This window comes from Moschus berezovskii, chromosome 24, assembly GCF_049115385.1.
Source record: "Moschus berezovskii isolate FMDL1 chromosome 24, NW_MosBer_1.0, whole genome shotgun sequence".
Taxonomy (NCBI): Eukaryota; Metazoa; Chordata; class Mammalia; order Artiodactyla; family Moschidae; genus Moschus; species Moschus berezovskii.
This window is the reverse complement of record NC_142483.1, coordinates 25,590,182-25,611,589: the sequence shown is the minus strand read 5'-3', so window position 1 is coordinate 25,611,589 and position 21,408 is coordinate 25,590,182. Positions and strand designations below refer to the sequence as shown.

At 54.4% G+C, this 21,408-nt stretch overlaps 1 protein-coding gene across 1 annotated transcript in view; it reads left to right on the top strand.

The window, feature by feature from the left end:
• The window catches only part of LRIG1 (leucine rich repeats and immunoglobulin like domains 1), a 115,443-nt gene that overhangs the window by 81,350 nt on the left and 12,685 nt on the right, over positions 1-21,408 (top strand). The window contains exons 4-11 of the mRNA XM_055414279.2: positions 1,187-1,324; positions 3,110-3,253; positions 4,696-4,839; positions 7,572-7,715; positions 9,828-9,971; positions 12,244-12,324; positions 17,664-17,735; positions 18,482-18,553. Of these exons, the coding sequence (XP_055270254.2) occupies positions 1,187-1,324; positions 3,110-3,253; positions 4,696-4,839; positions 7,572-7,715; positions 9,828-9,971; positions 12,244-12,324; positions 17,664-17,735; positions 18,482-18,553 (939 nt within the window). The remainder of the gene's footprint in view (positions 1-1,186; positions 1,325-3,109; positions 3,254-4,695; positions 4,840-7,571; positions 7,716-9,827; positions 9,972-12,243; positions 12,325-17,663; positions 17,736-18,481; positions 18,554-21,408) is intronic.

Sequence of the window (21,408 nt, the reverse complement as noted above, 5' to 3'; positions counted from 1 at the left end):
TTCAAGGCCTGGGAGAGGTGGGAAGGAAACAAAGGCATCCGTGGGAAGGCCCAGAGCTTCTGGGAAAGAGGGCCTTGTTTATGCCTGTTGGAACCGATTTGGTCAAGTGTTTGTTTAAAAGAGATGCCACTTCGTGAGCGACGCCTGGCTCCCTTGTGTCGTGTTCGAGACTGCTTGGATTGGCTGGAGCCCCCGACACTGTTTACTCAGAAGCTGGCCCCAGTGAGCACGTGGAACCAGAAGCACAGCACCCAACTCCATGGGGTCTGAAATATCTGGATACCAGGATCTGGGCTGCGGCGGCTTGAATCCACCAGGCAGAGCCAGACCCACAAGGGGGCTGGCTTGCTCCCTCCAGCCTTGGTTAGCATTTGTCAGATTTCTGCTGATTAATAAATACCGGTTGGTGGGTGAAACCGTGGTGTTTTTTAGAAAGAGGATTCAAGGACAAATACGTCTCAGAGGGAGGTGAACACTGAACACATATGTGAACATCTGCCAAAGGCAGCAGTGTGGTTCAGGTGGGACCATCCATATCCCTGAAGTAAGGGGGTGTGTCCCCATCTTCCAGATGAGGAAACTCGAGGAACAGAGCTGTCAAGAGGGTGGGGTCAGAGGGGCAGGGGATTCGATTCCAGTTAGACCCAGCTGAATTCCTGTTTCCCTTAGTTGGCAGGGTTCTGCACTTTTTTTTTAATTCCTTGTGCCTGTCGACACGACATGGTAAGTGTCGGTAACATGTAAGGTGTGTAATGATGTGCTCAGTGGGTTGAATTGTATGCTGGGCTCTGGTGCCCGCGTTCTTGTGAGTGATGGGGTAGGCCTGGATTCTGAGCACGAGCAGCCTCAAAAGCTGGCTGGTTGCATGGGGCACATCCTTTGTGGGAAAGGGTACTAGTGAGTTCTGAGTTCTGGTCATGCCAGGCTGCTCTCCATACGGCCAAAATATCACCCCCATGTTCCTGTCCTTGGGGAGAGCAGCCTGGTTTAGAACTTAGGCAGACAAACTTGTCACAGGCAAAGAATCTGATGTTCTGTCTATCTTCCTGATGGAAAGAAGGATGGGAGACTTCATTTGCGAGTGTCATAGCATTTGTAATTCTCTGAAACTGCAGGGGAAAAGTGTGAAGGAGAATAGTTTCTTTGCAAAATGACATGTTGGACTCACCTGCCCTGTGTGTTTTAGGCAACACAACAGGATTCGCAGCGTGGAGGGGAGTCAGCTGAAGGCTTACCTTTCCTTGAACATGTTGGATCTCAGCGCCAACAACATCACAGAGATTCGGAGCACCTGCTTCCCACACGGACTGCCCCTCAAGGAGCTGTAAGTGCGTCAGGTCTGCCACAGTGCCCAGGTCTGGATGCCGGTGGATGCCCGGCTGAGTCCGTGGGCCGGGCACACGCCTCCCATCTGTGCCCTCAGCAGGGCAGGGGCCCCAGGTCCACAGTCTCGTGTTGGCCCCTTTCCAGCGCGTCCCAGTCAGCGGTGCTGTTCGGACTGTACATGTGGGCGAGGGAGCTGAGTGGGGAGAGGCTCGGTAGCCTGACAGACAGGCCGTCTCAGAGCACCGTCTTGCGCTAGAACACGTGACTATGTGGACCACAAAGCCGGGTTTCTCTCTCATTTCCTGGGCTGCCCCCTCAGAGAGCTTAGAGGAAGGACTGGGAGTAGCCAGGTGAGTGACAGCACAGGGCAGCCTCTCTGCAGACTCAACCAGCCAGTGCTCGCCCATCCTCTGAGCCTCCCGACCTTCTTTGTCTGATTGTCGGTCTGTTTCTGTTCCACCCTGTCTCACACCCGCTGATGGCAGACAGAAGAAAAACAGTCAAAACCTAGTTAACCCACTGCTTGCTGGTAGGAAAATATTATTTTAGGGAAGAAACTGAAAACTCAGGCTAAAGAGGCGTCTTCAGGTGTCATGCGAGCCCTCATCTCCTGGGTCACTACTGAGTACTAAGGGTTGTGTGTAAGGTTAGTTTATGGGTCACTGTGACCCATCAGTTCAGAGACCAAGGCTGGCTGCACAGATATTTGAGATGCCCGAGGAGCGGAACAGTCTCCTTCGTAGGATGCATCAGGGTGCCTGAGGTGGACATGGGAGGCCTTGACCGATCCTTCCGCTGATGGAGTGGTACTCATCCCCCAGGGGGGCTTCTGAAAGAGGTCCACCGGCCACCCACCACCACCCTGCTTGGGACAGAAACACCTACCCTGCTGAACCACCTCGCAGTGACCTTCTTCTTTCTCTCTGCACGAAAGCAGGGGGACTCTGTGTTTTGGCAGACGCTGGCCAGTATATCTTCATCACACAGACTGTTCTTCTTTAATCTGGAGTGTTAAGAACAAACAGTCCAGCTCCTTTTGCAAAGAATCCTCATGTGCCCTGTGCTGGGCCTCTGCCGGATGGAGACGGAGAATGCCTCCTTCCGTTCTCAACTCTGATGCAGAAAATTCTCTCTGGTCTTTTCTCTTTTGTTTAAGGCACAGCAAGCAGCATCAGTCCAGGGAGGATGGAAGGAAAAGTGTTGGGCCCCGCTCCCCTTCCCTCTCCCCCGCTGGGAACCATTCGTGCAGCTCTCCTTCACTAGAATGTTTCTCTGACATGTTTGAAATGATTAAAATGAAGTGTTTTTTGCACATTTAGAAGTCATGCAGTGAGATCCACTCAGAATTAAAGGCCGTCTCCCCAAATTGTGAAACTCTCTCTCACCTTGCCTCACGGTGGACTTTCTGCTTCCTGAGGCTCTTCTCACCAACCTTGAACCCTGACCCTTGGGTGGTGGCTGGCAAGGAGGGACTCCTGCAGCGGCCCAACTGGAGTGGAGGTCATTGACTTCCCTCCTGGAGTAGTCACCCTGGCTGAAAGCAGGGTGAGCTCTGGGCTCAAACAAGCCAGGCCGCTGTCCCGTCTGAAGAAGACGGTCCTGACACCTGAGGCTGGGAGTGGAGATGGGCTTTGCAGCCTCAGAATGACAAATGTCTCATTGGAAACCCAGCCTGCTGGGTGTGTTGTAGCTTGTTTTCCCAACTCAGCCAAGTCTGGCGTCTGTAACAGGACGAGGAAGGCCTCCTACTGACCCCTGCATTTTCTCTCTTGAATCCTTCCAGCAACCTGGCAAGCAACCGGATCAGCACCCTGGAATCAGGAGCATTTGATGGTCTGTCACGGTCACTGCTGACGCTTCGGTTGAGCAAAAACAGGATCACCCAGCTTCCTGTGAAAGCATTCAAGTTACCCCGGCTGACACAACTGTGAGTCCAGAGACCTGCGCCGTAATTAAGCTTAGCCGAACTTTATGGAGACCAGAGTTCCCCCAGGAGCTTGTTCCAAATGCACCCGCTTCCCCTGCTCCCCTTCGGTCGGGCTCTGCATAAACTGCCATTAATGGCCTTGCAGCAGCACCTAATAAAAGCAAATTAGATGCTGGGTCTGGAGCCTGCGGACCGCCCCAGGTTGCTGAGAAAAGATCCTATGAGAATATGCAGGCCCGTCCTCTTCAGCACTTTCCAAAACACAGTGAGGAGTCCCACTGCTTAGCTGACCCTGGCTAATACATAGCCTGTGTGGACTGGGGTCCTTATTTATCTTGAGGTTTCTGTGTGTTTTTTTTTTTTTTAAGGAACCCATGTAATCTGTGCAGTGGCCGTTACGGGGTCCAGTGCTGCTTGAGCATTTAGTGTAGCCAGAGGTAGGAAGCAAGAGATGGGGTCACTGGTTTCATCTCCTCAGTCTCATAAGGTAGTTGATTGGCTTTTTTTTTTTTTTTTTTTGGTAAAGAAGGGATGTGTTTATTTAGTTTTTTGACTACTACAGATGACTGCACTCCTAGAATGGCCCAGGGTTTGGAGTCAAGAAAAACCTCGATTTACCAAAACCTGATGGACTGCCTGTTCGCCGGGTTTTTGCATTTCCAGTGTCCTTTTTTTTGGTAGGAGAAAAATGTATTTCAGGAGAATACACTGACCCTGGAGCTTTGGTTTAAGCAGAACGGATTGCTCAGGGGCAGGTATGGTGGCAAGACGGAGTGCTCCCCTGCCCTCTCACTGCTGTGCTTCCCCCGCACACCCAGGCAGGGGTCCCGGAGACTCCCTGATGCTCAGGACCTGGTGTGCATCATGAGACACTGCAGAAGAATTTGGGGAAAACCGAGGGCTCACTGGTCAGGCTGTGTTCTCCCTTCCTGAGTGTTACCAATGTAGCCAGCTCACCCAGATTCCTGAAATCTTTTGGTCACTGAGGTGTCATCACGCGGGGGCCGGAGGCCCATGAGTGTGCTTCATGGTGGGTCCAGACGCCTCCTCCCGAATGCAGTTGGTGGGAAGTTGCCACCAGTATCCAGTGGTTCAAGTTTTCCTGGGTTGATGCATCTGGTGGGGGTTTCTGCTGCTGAGCTAAGAGTTGGCTAATCTGAGACGTTCACATCCTGAGTCACACCCAGTCCTCACTGCAGAGTCACGGTTATGGGGGAGGAAATAGGAGTGCTTACTCATTCTGGGGTGCAAAGGGACAAGCTTCTATGGTCTCTGGGCTCCCTCGCACACGTTGACAGTGGCCAGTTGGTGTCTTGGGCACACGGGCTTCCATAGATGTCTGTGCTTCCCGGGACCTCCTACTGGGATTGTCCCTGGGGACTGCCTGGTGATGGCTGTGGTGGGGGGGCGGATGCTCTTAACTGCTGGCCTCATCTGTTTAGGGACCTCAATCGGAATCGGATTCGGCTGATCGAGGGCCTGACGTTCCAGGGACTTGACAGTTTGGAGGTGCTGAGGCTCCAGCGAAACAACATCAGCAAGCTGACGGATGGCGCCTTCTGGGGACTGGCCAGGATGCACGCGCTGTGAGTCAGAGCTGGGCGCCGCGGCTCCTGCAGGGCCCTGAGCTATCTTCTAGGACCTCGCTGGACCCAGCCCCTGCCCTTTGGGACCTCAGTGGGGGCCCTCCTCAGTGTCTTTGGGATCTTTTGCTACCCCTGTGGTGTTTTCCTTGGAGGCTAGGATGATCTTGGGGGGAGTTTCAGAGGATTTGGTAAAGTGAGCTGGTTGGTGAGGAGGGAAGGCGGGGGCCGCTTTGCTGAGGCTGTTCCCCTCTCCCGTTTCCACCCCCCTGTTACTGAGTGCACGTTCAGGTGCCCGACTCACTATGCGGCCAAACAGTTCTGTAGCGTTGCAGTTTGGAGCAGAGAAAGGTTTATTGCAGGGCGGTGCGAGGAGATGGGTGGCTCATGCCCCAAGAAAACCCAGAGTCCCAAAGGGTTTCAGGAAAGTATTTTTAAAGGCCAAGTGAGAGGAGCATGGTTGCTTGTTACAACCAACAGCCTTGGTGTAGGAATCCCTTGATCTTGCAGCCATCCATTGTAGGTGAGGTCCTGATGTTCAGTAAACCTCCGACCAGACAAAAGTTATTCTTAGTTCTGCAACTTCTTGTCTTTAGATGAGTGAAAAAGCGTTATATGGGCTAGTAGTCTTCACGCTATAGGCAGCATTCTTAACCGGAAGCAAAAGAGAGAGAATACAAAGGGTAAAGTACAGGGAACATCTATTGTGGAGTCAGATTGTTCTTCCCGATTATAGCCCTGCCCCCGCTCCTTGGCGGACAGTGGGCTCCCTTCCCACATCCTCTCCCCTCTCCCCCACGCCACAGGAAGTTCCCTCTCCCTCCACTTCGGGTTTGACAGTCTTTCTTGATGTGCAGGTGGGCCACAGAATGTATATTCATCCTGAGAGATTTATTTCTGTTTTGTGAGCTAATCAAGCCCCTCACTGCAGATGTTCCTCTTCCATCAAGGGAGCACTTGCTCCAGCCAGATGCGGACAGTCTTGGGGCTTGCCTGCCTAACAGAGGAACAGAAGAGCATCTGGAGAGGGGCAGACAAGACAGTTACCGAGCTTCAACTTTTAAATATTTACATTTGTTTATTTTTAATCAAAAGAAACGTATACTCAATAGTTGAGCAAAATCAGATAGTAAAGAAAAGCAGTTGTTGCCCCACCCTAGCCCTCAGTATCTCTCCCTGCCCAGTTCCTCTCGCAAGAGGCAGGCAGTCCCTTCTCATCATGTTCTATCTTTGTGTTCTATTTGTAGTTCTGCTGGTGGTTTCTTCCAAGTTAATATACTAATACCACTTACATTTTGATGTGTCATCGTGAGATTTCTTGCTTTATGGTCAGTGATTTAACTTGCTCAAGACATGCCAAAGCCCCTCAGTCTCCTAGTTAACACCACTCCACCCATGTCCTTGCTCAGTTACCTTTGCAATTGAAACAAAAACCGAAAACTCCAGGTCCAGTTCCATCAGCTCCCTGTGCCTTCCTCATTATCAGGAGCATCTCTCAACGTGCATACCTTCATGCACGCACGCGCACACACACACACTTTGTAAAAGACAGCTTAGCCTTGCTAAGCTTTGCTTCTCCCTCTCTTCATTGTTCACCTTTGCATAACTCTGTCTCTTTTTATATATTCAAGAACACTTGTCCTTGACATCCTTAAAACTGTCATTTTGGACTTTGGAAGCCAGGTGGTTGTGCGCTGTGTGGGCTGGGAGTCAGAGCACATTCTCAGGAAAACATGGAGATCTTAGCACACACCATTTGGTTTTTCTGTTGAACAAATTCATGCAAATTGGAGGGTGAAGGAAGAGTTACCTTAGCGGTTATTTATAAATTAAGGGCTCACGTTTTGAGCAGAGGCAGAAAACAGACGATGTGAAAAGCAAAGCCGGCTGCCCGAAGCCCTTGTGATAGTGTGCGTGGAGCAGCATGTGAAGTGGCAGCTTCTGGTCACAAGGCCAGTCCTGGGAGGCGGCGCGTCATCCGTGGCCGCGCTGTCAAGGAGGGTGATGGTAACTTACATCCCTACTTACTGAACTTAAACAGGAGCTCAGTTCTCAGCATGAAGCTGAAATTCTGACTTGGTTTTCTTCCTTCTTAGCACAGCCCTATGGAGTCAATACTTCTTGGGCATCTCCAGTTCATGGTTGTTCAGGCTCCTTCAACCAGCCAGGTGACAGAATTGAGAATTAAGTGGCAGTGTTTCGACCCCAGATGTCAAGCCGTGTCTGTTGGCGCAGTGGTCCCAGGCCCAGGCTTGATCCACCTAGCTCTGAGTTCCGGCCCCTCACTACTGGCTGAGCCGAGGAACGAGTCTGACGTTACCGCGCTTGTCTCAGCCTCACTCTCCTGTAGGACGGGGACAGTGATGAGAGCTCCTCGTCTTTCTCTCTCCTCATCTTTGAATGGGCTCTGCCTGCTGCTCAGAGCTCCTCTGCCCGTGTGCTGCTGGTTCGCGTCTATGCCACTACAGAGGTTGCTTCTTGGGGCCTCCCTGTGGCCTGTGGGCTCTCTCGGCTGGCCTGACTGCTCGCCGCCGTTTACGTAGCTTTGCCTCCCTGCCGCCCCACAGGTGTGCATACACAGGCAGTGCACACCCCTCCCGAGTCCCTCCAGCAGCGTCGTCAGATCCTCAGCGCCGCCCGCTGTGATGGCAGGGAGCAGCCCCTTCGCCGTCGGGCGGGTGGCGGGTGCGTGAGCCCGGGATCTGCGCTCACCGCACGTGGGGCTGTCGCGGCAGGCACCTGGAGTACAACAGCCTGGCGGAGGTGAACAGCGGCTCGCTCTACGGCCTCACGGCCCTGCACCAGCTGCATCTCGGCAACAACTCCATCTCCCGGATCCACCGCGACGGCTGGAGCTTCTGCCAGAAGCTGCATGAGCTGTGAGTGTCCCACCAGCCCTGCGGGTGACGGTGGACACACCCGGGGGTGCCCCCTCCAGAGCCTGGGGAGCCCTGGGCCCTGTGACCCACAGCACGGGGGCTTGAGGGGGGTGTTGGGGGCCTGTTGCAGAGCAGGACCCCGTGGACCTGAGAGCCTGACTGTCGCCTCTTCTAGACTCCCCGTTTCAGATTAGCAGGGACTACTGTCTAAGAACAGCTGTTTTGAGAGCCTCTGTCCACAAACGGCTGCAGCCTGTAACATGTGCTTCTCTATGGAGAGAGTGGCTACAGGCAGACCTCAGTGTACTGTGCGGTTAGTCCCAGACCACCCTGTAAAGCAGATCCACGCTTTTGGCTCCCCAGTACACAGAAAAGTGTCTTTCTGTTACAGTGTAGTCTGGGAAGTGTGCAGTAGCGTTATGTCTGAAAAAATGATGTACAGATCTCAATTTAAAAATACTTTATTACTGAAAAATGCTGTTTATCACCAAACCTCATGGGATGCCAAAACCTTCATTTAAAAAAAGTGCAGCATCCTCAAAACGCAGTAAAGCAAAGTATGTTTTTATTGGGTCTCAAACACAGGACAGTGACCCCGAGAAATGGCGGCACGTGGACAGTAAGAAACGTCTGTGTGTTTACCGTGTTTAAAGTAGTACTGACTCTTTTGCAGGTTGTGTTTTTATCTATTCGTCCACGCTCTCCCCTCTCCCCCTTCCTCTACCCTCAGTCCACCCCATACTGACCTGGACTTTATATTTCAGTGAAGTCCATCATAACCTAATGTAAAAATCAATAGTCGTGTGTGTGTGTGTGTATAACCCTTGGGTTTGGCTTCCTGCCCTCTCCAAGCAGTGGAGCTGCACGGTATTCTCACGTGGACTGGGATGGCTTCTGAAAGGCCCTCCTTGGGCCAGGACCCCACTCGGGAGCTCCCAGGACCCATGGATTTCCACGGTCCAGGCCTGGGAGCCGTAGGGAAGCAGGAAAGGTCTTCTCCTCCCCCGGAGCCTGTGCCCTTGCACAGGCGAGGAGCCACCCGCCCTCTGAATCGCGGAGGGTGTGCCCCCGGTCCGGAGGCAGTGGTGAGGGGCGCCCTCCTCCTGCCCCCTTGGCCTGCCTTCTGTGCCCTTCAGAAGGGTCAGAGGCGGTCATGGGAATGTGTCCTGACCAGCCTAACTCTGCGTCCGACACCCAGGTAACCCTGGAGCCAGATTTAGGGCTGCTTTCCACGTGTGTGTCCCGCCCTTCCTTTAAGCTGAACTCTTTAATTGCAGGTGAGGATGTAATTTTGATCTCCTGCCAGGTCTTTGCAACTGACAGACACCATGACTTATTTCTCCAGGAGAGAAAAACTGTCACTCCCTGCTACCTTTACATACTTACTAATCTCCGAATTTATTTTCCTTCCTCCTGCCCCAGCCCAGAGTCCCCATTTTTTCAAGGATAGGTGACTAATACGGTAGGTCCCAGCCCACAGCCACATGAGAGCTGCAGGGGGTGTGCTGGGAGGAAAGTTTGATTCTGATGCTCAGAGAAGCTGTGTGATTGGAGGTGTGGTCCTGACCTGCTGACAGTAGGGAGATCATGCTAAGAGGCTGGCTCAGGTGAGGGCAAGAAAGCCTGGAGGGACACTGGTCCCAAGGGTGCCGCCCAGGTGAGGGCTGCCGTTCGGTGAGGAGGTCTTGTTCCAGGCAGTGCCCGGTGGCGCCCTCTGCTGGCTGAGGGCGGAGGCTATCCGGCTGCCTCTCTCATTGTGAGAACCTGCTGGGGTCCCGTCCAGACTCTCCAGCCACAGCCATGAGAAGTCTTCCGTGGCCTGAATCAGGACCAGCCACGGACACAAGGTGCAGGAAGGGGTTGTTTGTTGAACGACCCTGTGCAGTGCTCAGTTTACAGATCTGCTTCCAAGAGTCAGACTACATGGATGTCAAGCCCTGGTGGGTTTCTAGCTGGGAGACCAGTTTGCCCTTGGGATTCTGGTGGACATGTCCCTTCCCACTTGGACCCAGACAACTGGCTGACCCGGCTCCACCGTCGGGAGAGGAGAAGGGAGGACAGCGCCGAGCAACGTGACGGTGACCACGTTTGCTCTCCCCTCCCGCTCCTCAGGATTCTGTCCTTCAATAACCTGACCCGGCTGGATGAGGAGAGCCTGGCCGACCTGAGTAGCCTTAGCATCCTGCGCCTCAGCCACAACTCCATCAGTCACATCGCGGAAGGAGCCTTCCGGGGACTCAAGAGCCTGCGTGTCTTGTAAGTCTTTCCCCATTGGGTTGATGGGAGAGCAGAAAACAGCAAGCCACCTGCTTCACTGTATTCCCTTCTCACAGGTCTTGAGTTGGATTAGATCCAAAGCTGACTTGTGATGTCTGCCACGGTCTCAGACTTTAATATCATAAGTTAAAAAAGAGCTGGTTGAGCAGAAAACTGTCTTTCATTCCTCCTAGGGTGGTGCCTAGAGTGATAAAGATTCAAAACTTGTCACCAAGCGCTGGTTCCCACACTGCATGTGATGGCACGTGGGGTCCAGCCGCAGGAACTTCCCCAGACAACACACCGCACACCCACCCCCGGGACAGCAGCCCAGCTGCGGGGCCGTCCTTGCATCCTGAGCCTTCCCGCAGTGACTCGTGCTTTTGTCCTGAGTATTTTTATCTGAGCGAGGGCAGTACTGAGGCGTGTCTTGGGCCAGCATCTCAACTTCTTTTCAGGACAAACTGTGCTTTCAGAAGTCCATGTCCACGAGAGGTGACAGGGGAGTGTCTGTCCCTGAGCCTCCTGAGGGTCGTTTAACCCAATGGAAGTGGTCATGTCACCTTCCTCTCAGCGCCTAGTGAGGTAGAGGGAACTCTTTCAGAGCTTGCTGCAGGGCGCTTTTCTGGGACTGAAATTTTTTAGCCATTGGCTTTTAAGAATTTCCAGGCAACAGAGAACAAACAGCCAACCAGCCACGGGGTGGGGATGGGGGGGCGTCTGGATTTCAACAGAGGGTTGTGGGTCCTCCCTCCCAGGCCTGCCTTCTGCAGAAAGAGCGGCTGCTCCAGCATGATGGGGAGAAAGGCCCTTGCACTTGGCCGAGAGGGCTGAGAAAGCCGTCACACCAGGCCGTCGCTGGGGAGTGAGAAAGAACCCGGACACCAGGCTATTCAAGCCAGGGTCAGCCTCTGAGCCCTCGCGGTGCTGACTGACACGGCCAGGATGTTCAGATGGCGCAGGCCAGAGAAGAGAGAGAAAACTCTGGCAGCCGGGACTGGAGCAGGGGGACAGGCACACAAAGCTGCAGCTCCGGGTCCCGGGTGTTTCAGGATGAATAGGGAGGAACTGATGAAAAGGAGGAGGCCCTTCCAGCCTCCAGATGCAGCTCTCTGCGCATGCTGTTGTAAAAGCGATGCACTCCACGGTCCAAGCTCCCTGCCCCATTGGCTCTCCTGGGAGCCAAGAGCAGCATCCCGTCCTGTTCCTGGCCCACGTCCCCAGGGCTCCGGAAAGGAAGGTGTGGGAGACCCTGTGGAAAGTCAGAGACGGCCGACGGGGGCAGCACGGGGGCACGGTCACCAGGTGGGGTGCCGTGCCCGGTGGTGACCTGCCCTGGGAGGCTGGGGCAGGAGGCTGAGTCATCGGCCTCGTGATTCTCGTTGTTGGAGGAGTCCGGCCCAAGAAGTTGGCCTCATCCTGGCAAGTGGGTCACAAGTCTGACTCAGCACCCAGATGTGCCTGGCTGGGAGTCAGCACCTGTGGAGGCCCTGGGGGGAGGTGGGAGTTCAGGGTGCAAAACCCGCTTGCCAGCCTGGAGGTGGCTGCAGAGGGCCCTGTGCCGGGGGCTCTTCACTGTGCCCCTCCTCCACGGGTCTTGTGCAGTGTCTCGTCAAGCCCAGGGAAGGGACCCTAGGTGGTAGGAAAGCAGGGGAACCATCTGGACTCATTCCCAGAGCAGTGGCCAGAAGTCCACCCTTGGGGAATGGAATCCAAAGCAGGATTTCCCCTGTGCCCTCTGTACCCCTTCCCCCGGGGCTGACCTTAGCCCACTGGGGAGCAGCACGTGGAGCCCAGAAGCGGCTGGTCAGAGGCCCCTGTCAGCTTTGTTTGGAGGCTGAGAAAGCCAGGCCACACGGCAGGGTGGCCCGGTGGTCACACCTCTTTTTTTTTTTTTTCCCCTGTTTATTTCGTATTGGTGTATAGTCAATAAACTCTTTTGTGGTAGTTTCAGGTGAGCAGTGAACAGACTCAGCCATACATACGCAGGTATCCATTCTCCCCCAAACCCCCTCCCACCCAGGCTGCCACGTAACGTTGAGCAGAGTTCTCTGTGCTGTACCGTAGGTCCTTGTTGGTGATCCATTTTAAATATGGCCATGTGTACAGGCAAGCGTAAGTTTGTTTTCTCATGCCTGTAATCTTAGGCAGACATGCCATCCAGGCATCTGGAATAGACTGGGATGTTCTGAGTTTCAAGGTGGCAGACTAGGCGTGGGTCTCTCTTCCCACAGCAGACTGGATGCCTGAGCCTTCTGTCTCTCCTCCCCAGGGATCTGGACCACAATGAGATTTCGGGCACAATCGAGGACACCAGTGGCGCTTTCACAGGGCTGGACAGCCTCAGCAAGCTGTGAGTGTGGGCACTGAGAGAGCCGTGGGGCTGGGGCACAGAGGTGACTCTTTCCACGCCCCTGCTTCCTCCAGCACACACAACCACTTTGGTTGTGGTCCACATTCACTGTCCTTTTGTTTGGAAAGGAGAGTGCGCAGGAAGGCAGAGGGCCTCTCTGCTTCTCTCTGACCTGCCGTCTCCTTGCTGCCCTGGGCATTGGTTTTTTGGGGGCTGAAGATTTGGGGTTTGGAGGCGCATTGGATCTTCTTTCCTCTTCGGTTCTTGACTGATGTGAGAACAGCCAACTTTTTTGTTGTTCTTTGCTCAAAGGAGTCTTGCCCTGTTATTCAGTTTCTAGAAATTCTAAACATCTAAAGCCAAGTAACTCTTGAAGGTTTAGAGACTTCAGGCAGTCTTTTCGTTGTCAGTCATAATCTTAAAGAGAAACAATCATTACCAAGGGTGATACAGTAGCTATGTTTTTTATTCAGGGTTTCCGGTGTTTGGGGTTTGTTTTTCTAAGCTCCGAAAATTTGCAAGGCGTGTGTATGTGTGCATGCACGCCTGTGTGTATTACATCTAACTCTCAGGAGGCGTGTATCTGTGTGTGTGTGTGTGTGTCTGTATGTTAGTGAGTGTGACATCTATTTGAGGAGGTGTGTGTCTGTGTGTGTGTGTGACATCTAACGATCTCCGGAGGCCTGGCTGTGTTTTGCATTTTTCTGCAGTTGAAGAAATGGGAAGGGATGTTGCCCACGGTCACACAGCTGCTGGGTGGCAGGGCCCGTGTGGCCCCGAAGCCCACCCTGTCCCCTCCTCATCCCTCTCACCGGCACTCTGCGCCGAGGCGTCGGGGTGGGAGCTGTTACCACCGTTTGCTGCGGGAAGCAGTGGCGGGTGTGGAGGGCGAGACAGGATGGCCACAGCTCCGCGCCCCCGCCCCCGGCCTGTTTGGGAGCCGGCGAGCCGAGCGCCAGAGTGAAGTAAATATTTTGAAAGCAGCAGTGGAAGGCGCGGCTCCGGGAAAGCGTGTGGTGGGAGGGTCTTTCTGAGGAGATAGCATTTCTCATTTGTTTAGAAATGTGGGGTTTTTCACACCTTGGGTGCTTTTGGGAGAGGTGAGTATTCATCAGCAGTTTTGACTTGAGGTCTCTTCCCGAGGATCCTGTGTTCTGAGAGTGGGTCGGAAAAGCCTGGCAGCCGCCTTCTCCTCCCCTAAAAATGCTCCCTTCTCCCCCACCTCCTGGGTGCTTTACCTGGCAAGCTTGGGAAGGGGACCACACGATGGAGCACAGAGGCCTGCCATTGACAGGGGAGCCCCAAGCTCGGGATACGGCTGCTGGGGGGGGCGGGCAGGGGTGTGGGCACCTGAGCAGCTGCTCAGCGTGAGCCTCATCTCCAGCGCCTTGCCCGGCCCCAGCCTGACTAAGCGATGGCGAAGGTGGGGTCCTGGGTGGGGCCTGTCCATTCTGTGAAAGCTGGAGGCGGTTCTTGGGTGTCATGGCTTCCAGGAGGCTCTTCCCTGGCAGGTGAAGGGCAGCGACCCTCGGGGGCATGTGACCTCTGGTTCCGTGTAAGCCATCCTGTGTCTGGAGCCTGGAACTACTTCCTAATTGCCTGTGGTCTGTTCCCCAGCATGTTCTCCATTCCCCGCTGGACTGCAGTAACAGTCCTGTGTAAAGTCCCAAGGACTCAGCTCAAAAGCCTGGATCCCTCGCTTGCAGTGAGCTGCTTGACACAGGCTCCTTGGAAGCAACTGGTTAACCCTGACCTGTAGAATAGTCTCCAGTCTCCTCCCACCCAGTTCCACTGACCAGGATCTTGGGCACAGAGGCTCTCCTGACTGTTTCCAAAAAAGACAGACAGATGCAAACAACTGGGGGAAAATGGGACAGTAATAGTAATTCCTTAATATCATTAAATACATGCAGTCGTTACTTAGGTGGGGTGGTATTTCTGTTCTGTCGCGAAAGAAAAAAAGTAATTCTCTTCCTTGGTTAGAAAAGGAAATCTATGTGATGCAGATTCTCAGAGGTGAGGAATGAGAAGTGGGCAGACAGGAAACGGACTAGCACCGTTACGTGATGGTCACGACTGTGAGATGGGCGGTGATCCTGGTTCATGGCTCTGGTTAGAAACCAGCGTGAGTGGCATGTGGCTGCCCCTCCCGCCCGTGAGGCAGGCCTGGCCTTCGAGGCCACGAGGCTTGTGGTTCTTTGTAAACCAGCCCATGTCCAGCTTGTAGCCCTTCCTAATGGCTGGTCGTGTTGAGTCAACATCAGTCATGTGAAGTGGGAGGAAGCTGAGCTGCTTTGGTCTCCCTGGAGTGCTGCCTGAACGCTCTGCTCCGTGGCCATGACACCACGTCGCCCCGGTGAGCAGTCTAGTGGTGACTCTGTTGGACCCATTATCGGGGGGGTAGGGGGCACATGTCTGCTGTCTACTGGCAGGGCTGCTGTCAGGGCTCCGGGTCCCCTGAGCCTGGCTGGCTCAGCCCCGGAAGCACCGGGGGGGCGGAGATCGGGGACCTCCCCAGGAAAGGCCGGGGGACACGCTGTGTAGCCTGCACTCCCCTAGTCAAGAACCTGGGGTCCTTCCTGCCAGGCCCAAGGCCAGACCGAAATTAAAACATTTTCCAATAAAGGAACAAGTGAGCAGCAGAGCCATAAAAGGCTTCCCCCTGTGAAGCCCGCCCTGCCTTTCATTTTCCAGCCGCTGAACAGAGCCGTCGGGGATGGGCTTTCCACCCAGAGCTTGCTGGCCGGGCGTTACTGTGCTCACCCGCGCGGTGGCCCCCTCTTCCAGAATGTCAGCGGGACACCGGCTGGGGGCCCGTGTGTGGTGGGGGCAGGGTTTCTGGAGCTCAGGTCAACCACGGAGAACAGCGCTCAGTCGCTTGTGTCCAGCAGGGAGACAGGTGCTGGCCCATGGCTCCAGCTCTCCCATTCCTGGGCACAGGCCCTTCAGTCTGTGGGGTGAAGTTAGCGAGAGCTGGGTTGGCAGGGGATGAGGGAGAGCGTTTGATAGGCAAAGCCCAGGGTCACTGTCTGCTCCAGGTCAGTGGTGTGGGGGGCATCAGGCCAGCTGTCCTTTCTTGGGAGCCGTCATTGGGTGCAGCCACATTCACTGGCCCCCGGCACACGGGACGGGGCGTCCCCCCCACAGCCCCAGCTCTCCTCTGCCCGCACAGTCTGCTAGGCGAGCCCGGCCCGCACCCGCAGACACCTGCTGGGGAACGGGAGGACCTGTTTCAGTCCACCAGCAGGTCAGTGAGCCGGCCCCTGAGTAATTGAGAATGTGAGACTTTGTTTGATTGCTCTTGTCACCATTAGAAATAGCGGCTGCCCTCATCATTAAAGAGGTCAACGTGACTAATATTTAGCGGATAAAATAAAGCATAGCTTTTTTCCTGGATCTCATTTACGGAAGATTTCACTGAAGAGTTCACTGCATTTTACTGGGACCTGGAGCATGCAGTGACTCGGCCTGGGGGATCTGAGTAAGTGCGAGCTTGGCAGCGCTGTCAGAGGCACCAGGCTTCGGTGCCCCTCAGGGCTAGAGCTGGCTGCATTCACCCAGCCGTGAGGGAGCCCCAGCAGGCACGGCCACTGGGTTTCTGGGTCTTGGGTTTGTCTGTCTTAGAATGAAGAACTCAGACAGCAGTCATGGAAGCCCTTGCAAGATGAGACTGTTGTTTTCACGTTCATGCAGACCGCTGCCCAGAGAAGGAAAGGGCAAAGGGGTCGGTGGCCTTGGTGCTGCTTCGCCCTCGGAGGCGGGGGCCGGAGCTGCTGCATCTGAGGGCCAAGCAGGGGCCCCGTGGGGCCTCTGTGATGCTGCGGGGCCGGCGCAGCCCTGGGGTCCAGCGGCCTGGGAGCACGTGGAGGCCGTGCCTGGCGTGGGCTGGGTCCACAGGGCCTGTGACCCCGTCTCTCAGAGGTAGCCTCGTGGTCCTCAGACTCTCTGCAACTAGGCGGAGGCTTGGGGCTCGTGGGGCGGGCAGCGCCAAGCTGCCCTGCCATCTTTGATTTTCTTTAAGCCTCACATTTCTCTTTCCAGAGAGGGGTTGGTGCTTGTTGTTGTCCCTCGTGGGCCCCGTCCTAACGCAGATCTGAAGCAGGGCCAGGCTTTAATGGCGATCATCCCCCTGATGCTCAGTGGATCCAGACGAAGAATCCCGCCTTTCTCTAGGGCTTTCTGTCCTGAGCACCTGCGCCGGTGCCTAGGGGTCCCTGCCCCACCCTGTGATTCAGAGACTTCCCGGACGCTGGCTGCCGGGAGCCCGCGTCCTTCCTAAGCTGCCCTTTGCAGAACCCTGGTAGGCACCATGGTCACACAGCCGCACGTGTCAGCATGATCTCGGTGCTCGCCGACGGTTTTGTGTGCAGCAGCCGGTAGAGAGAATGCGGTGTGGGCTCCCATCAGAGCGTCTGATAATGAGGAGGGAAATCCGGAATCTGATGCTTTTCCTTCCCAGGGTCCAGCCACTCTCGGTGCACCCCTACCCTTTACCGCAAGTCCAGGCTCACTCCCCTTCGAATCACACAGCCTGTGGAAGAGGCATGCGTGTCCTCCAGGTGTATAGCAGACGCCAGGTTTGGATTTTTGAGGAAACCCTGGCTGTCACTGCTGAGATGGTGATTGGAGTGGCCAGCAGGTGGGCGCCCCCTCTCTTGGGTGGGCGGTCCAGGTACAGGCGTTAGTTAGGTAACCTTTGGAGGACCTGTCTGGGATTTGATCCTCTCATGATTGGCTTCATGTGAAACCTGGGCTCTTGCTGAAGAGCTGAGGGGCCTTCTCGTGGGCAGGGGCGCAGCTCTGTGTGGCCACATCCTGGCTGCCATCTCAGTGGACGCCCACTGTCCTGTCCTTTTCCAGCCGCCTTCGGGGACGTTTATCCCCAGAATGCGGTTTTCAGAAGTGGGCTGTAGTCTTTAGTTCCAAGAGTTTTCATTCTGACTGTGCGCGCTCTCACTGGAGCCTGATGAGTCGCCCTCTCCCCTGTGAGACTGTGGCTACACACCCCCCACCTGTGGGTGGTCCCTGGGGAGATAGCCAGGTTGGATGAGGTGATTTCCACTAAACACTGCAAAGGGCCTTTTTTGGCAAGACAGAGCACAGAGTTCCTACTTGTCATCACTGTTAAGTTCTAATAAAGATAAAAGTACCTCATTTCAGAAGGGGAGGGCCTGTGTGCCTCAGACACGTCATCTCGGCCCAGGTCAGATTTCCACCTGCCTCTCCCCAGACCGACCTCTCAGTGGGCGCCGCCCTGACTCTCTGTTCTTTCTCCCCACACCTCCCTCGTCACTCTCCCGCCCTCTCCACCTCTGATTCTGGATATTTGGAAACTGCAGGACGCTGTTCGGCAACAAGATCAAGTCCGTGGCCAAGAGAGCATTCTCGGGGCTGGAAGGCCTGGAGCATCTGTGAGTACCCAGCCAGGCCCCCCCGACCCCAAGCCTGCGGACGTGGTGGCCGGGGAATCCACTGGCAATTCAATCACATCTTTGTAAACCCAGAAACAGGCCGTTCAGAAATGCCAGCTGCCTCCTTCTAAGTCAGCTTCAACTTTGGCTTTCGTCTTGCCTGTGCCAGCAATGGTTACCAAATGTGCGGCCTCTTGGGGCTCACAGAAATACCTTCCTCCCTCCCTTTGCCCAGCGCTGACTCGGGCCCTGGGCTCCTTCCACTTCCTTGATGACCCTTCACCTGTCTCAGGCTGGTGCCTCCCCTTAAGCAGCTCAGCAGGGCTTAGGGACATGGGGGCCGAGCCAGGAGTTGGGGGGACAGGGCCAGCCCTGGGGCTGATCAGTGTCACCATCTGATGCCTCTGGTACTGGATTCTTAGTTTGTCTTTAAATCAAATGCAACTTTGATTCTTTTGGAAAAGTTTTCCCTGTTGACTTGCTGAGGCCTCTCAGCTTAGCTTTGATGCTGCCCTTAAGACTGGCTTATTCCCCAGTTGTTCCATGTGCTTGTGTCAATATAGGTGAAAGAACAGCCACTTAACGGTGGCCTTCGGACAGGACATGAGGATGTGGCCTATTGCCCATGGTTCATCAGTGAAACCAGGGCTGTCAGGAAAAACCCCTGAGCATCTTAACTCACACACATGGCTGACCTGAAGGATACCTTGAGTTTCTTTGCCTAAGTAAAGAATGTTGCTTTTCAGGAACCTTGGAGAGAATGCAATCAGATCTGTCCAGTTTGATGCCTTTGTGAAGATGAAGAATCTTAAAGAGCTGTAAGTACCTGGGATTCTGTGGCCCCAGATTAACTTCAGCAGAGGATTTCAGAGTAAGAAGTGCCTTAATTTGCAGCAAGCTTCATTTTACCAAACAGTGTGTGATCATTTACAGGCTTCTGTGGTGGCTTAGGTGGTAAAAAATCCACCTGCAATGCAGGAGACCCAGGTTCGATCCCTGGTTCAGGAAGATCCCCTGGATAAGGGAATGGCAACCCACTCTAGTATTCTTACCTGGAGAATTCCATGGACAGAGGAGCCTAGCAGGCTGTAGTCCATGGGGTCGCAATGAGTCAGACATGACTGAGTGACTAACACTTTACTTTCACACTTGGGATCATTTATAGTTATAAGTTAAATTGTCTTTTAGAAAAAAATGCCCTCTAGGGGCTTATTCTGAATCAGGGGACAATACACTTTTTCTTACAGGACCTCAGTAAATGGTTTCCACCTTTTGGGCCACAAGAGCTCTGTCACGACAGCTTGATTCTTGAGCAGAAACCAGCCATAAATAATACATAAATGAGTGGGTGTGGCTGTGTGCCAGTGAATTCTTACTTACAGAAACAGGCAGTGGGCCTGCAGGCTGCAGCTGACGACCCACTGCTGTCGATGATGGGAAACAAACTCTCTTCTGTAAAATGGATACTTGTCCCTTTAATTACGTCAAGGACAAGTTTCCATCTTTAGGGTGTGCTTACAATGAAGGGCCTTTATCGAGAGGGCTTTCTCTAAACAGCGGGGTGGGCCGCGGACAGGGCAGAGCTCCCCGTGGGATGTCACGTGTACTTTGGGATGGAGAGGAGGTGCCCGGCCCCCCGTCTCCAGGGCCTCCATGGCGTTTGCAGGTGGGGGTGCTGCCACTGCAGTGTTTCCCCGTGGCTCTGGGGGCAACAGGGGGTCTAAGGATTGAGGTGGCGACACCCAAGCTTCCTTTCTTCTTCCTGTGCATGTATCCGATTCTTCAGTTCCCTAGAGGTGCAGCTTTGGGTTCTTAAAGTAGCTGACAAACTCACACATGCCTATGGCTGTCTTCGCACCCTGAGCTCATCCTCGTTCCTGAGGACCCTCCTGGTGGACCCTCGGTGGGGGCAGGGAGGGGGCAGTGGGGCAATAGAGAGGCAGTCTCCATGGTTGGAAAGGAGAGCAGGAAGAGGCCCCAGTGACGCTCCCCTGGGAAGGACGTTAGTGAGGGCAGGCAGGCGGGCGGGCACTGGCCTCATGACGCTTAGTGTCCCGTGAGACTCCCGTCCGTCGGATCGTGCTGTTTCTCAGAAGGGCCATGATCTTAGAACGGGAGTTCGTGGAAGGACGGACACATGGATAGACATGATGATGAAGTAAGCATCACAAAGCCTTCACTGTAGAACCTAAGTTGTGTTTTCACTGTACATTTCTTCCAGCGTTCCTGTTTTTTAAACTTTCCAAATATAGTGCTGGAAGTAAAAACAATCTGATTAAAGGGAAGAGGGTGTTTTGAGGGAAAGACAGCAGGACGGGGAGAGAAGAATTTCCTTTGGGCCTCTTAAAAATTCAGGTTCCCTTAGGGTTTTCTGTCTGGGAACGACTGGACCCATCCAGGTGCTTGACTCCCCCACTCCCCTGCCCCCCAGATGCTGCTTTTGGTTCTAGAGGCTCAGCCTGGGCCCCTGCCTGTGCTTCCCACCAGTTCCTGCATGTACCCAGCTGGGGCTGGCCGTGGGCCCAGCCCTCTGATGGGAGAAATGGGTAATCCCACTTGGTCATTTTCTTCCCCCATCGGATCAAGGCAGGTTGAGCCGTGCACTTAGTCATCCTCTGGGTAAATTTCCACAAGCAATGATTAGAAACACACTTGGAGTTGGAGTCATGAAAATGCATGATGGAAGCCAGCAGAGTGCTGGGGTGGCTGCAAGGTGGGAGCCCAGGACGGCCGTGCTTGTTAGCAGCAGGGAGCTGCAGAGTCTTGGGGTCACCAGGGCCCCCCCCAGTCTGGCCTTTCAAGCTCGGCCTGACTGTGGAGGTGGTGTGTGTGTGTGGAGGGAGGGCAGGGTCTCTGAGGTCTGCCTCCGTGTCTCTCCTTCTGTCCTGTTGGTCCTAAATTCTCTTGGACAGCCTTCTGTCCATCCTGAGCACCCACTGTCTTCTGAGGTCTTGAGGCTTCCGTCTGCAGAGGTTTTAACGGGAGGAAGAGGTGAAATTCTCCAGGAAGCTGGGCCAGCAAATGCCCTGTGTGTGTGACCTGAGGTTTAACCCTTTCCAAAAACGGTTCTGATCAGGGAGAAAAGTCAGGTGTGTTTTCTCTGGTTTGTTTGTGTGGTTCAAGTGAAACATATCCCTGTCCCCAACGTGAAGGCCTAAAGGCTCCCAGTGATGGCCAGTGTCTCCCTTAGACATTCATGCGTGGTGCCCAAGCCTCCCTGTGGGAAGGGGCAGCCACTCCAGATGGCCCCCCAACAGTGGGGAGCCCCTTTCTGCTCTTCACCCGTGCAGAGGAGTTTTCTGGTGCCACCTCTGCAACCGCTGTTCTGGGGAGCTCTCCAGATGTGGGGTGGGAATTGGCTGTTTCTCCACGCTCAGCTGTGAGGGCCCTCCTGGCACCTCTAGGAAGCCCTCAACAGAGCAGCACCTATGGGAACCCCACAACAGAGCGGCTCTCCAGACAGCGCTAAGCATAGCCCTACCCCCATCAAATACAGATACAAAACGTAGTGTTGATGTTAAGGTGTAATATGGGCAATATCCCAGTTATAATGGTGCAGATCTCAATTATTTCAGTCTTGAGAAATCACTTCCCCAAATTATTGTAATAAGTGAAGATGCCTAGCTCATCTGGGGATGGTGAAGAACGGGAGCACAGATCAGGTTTTATATAA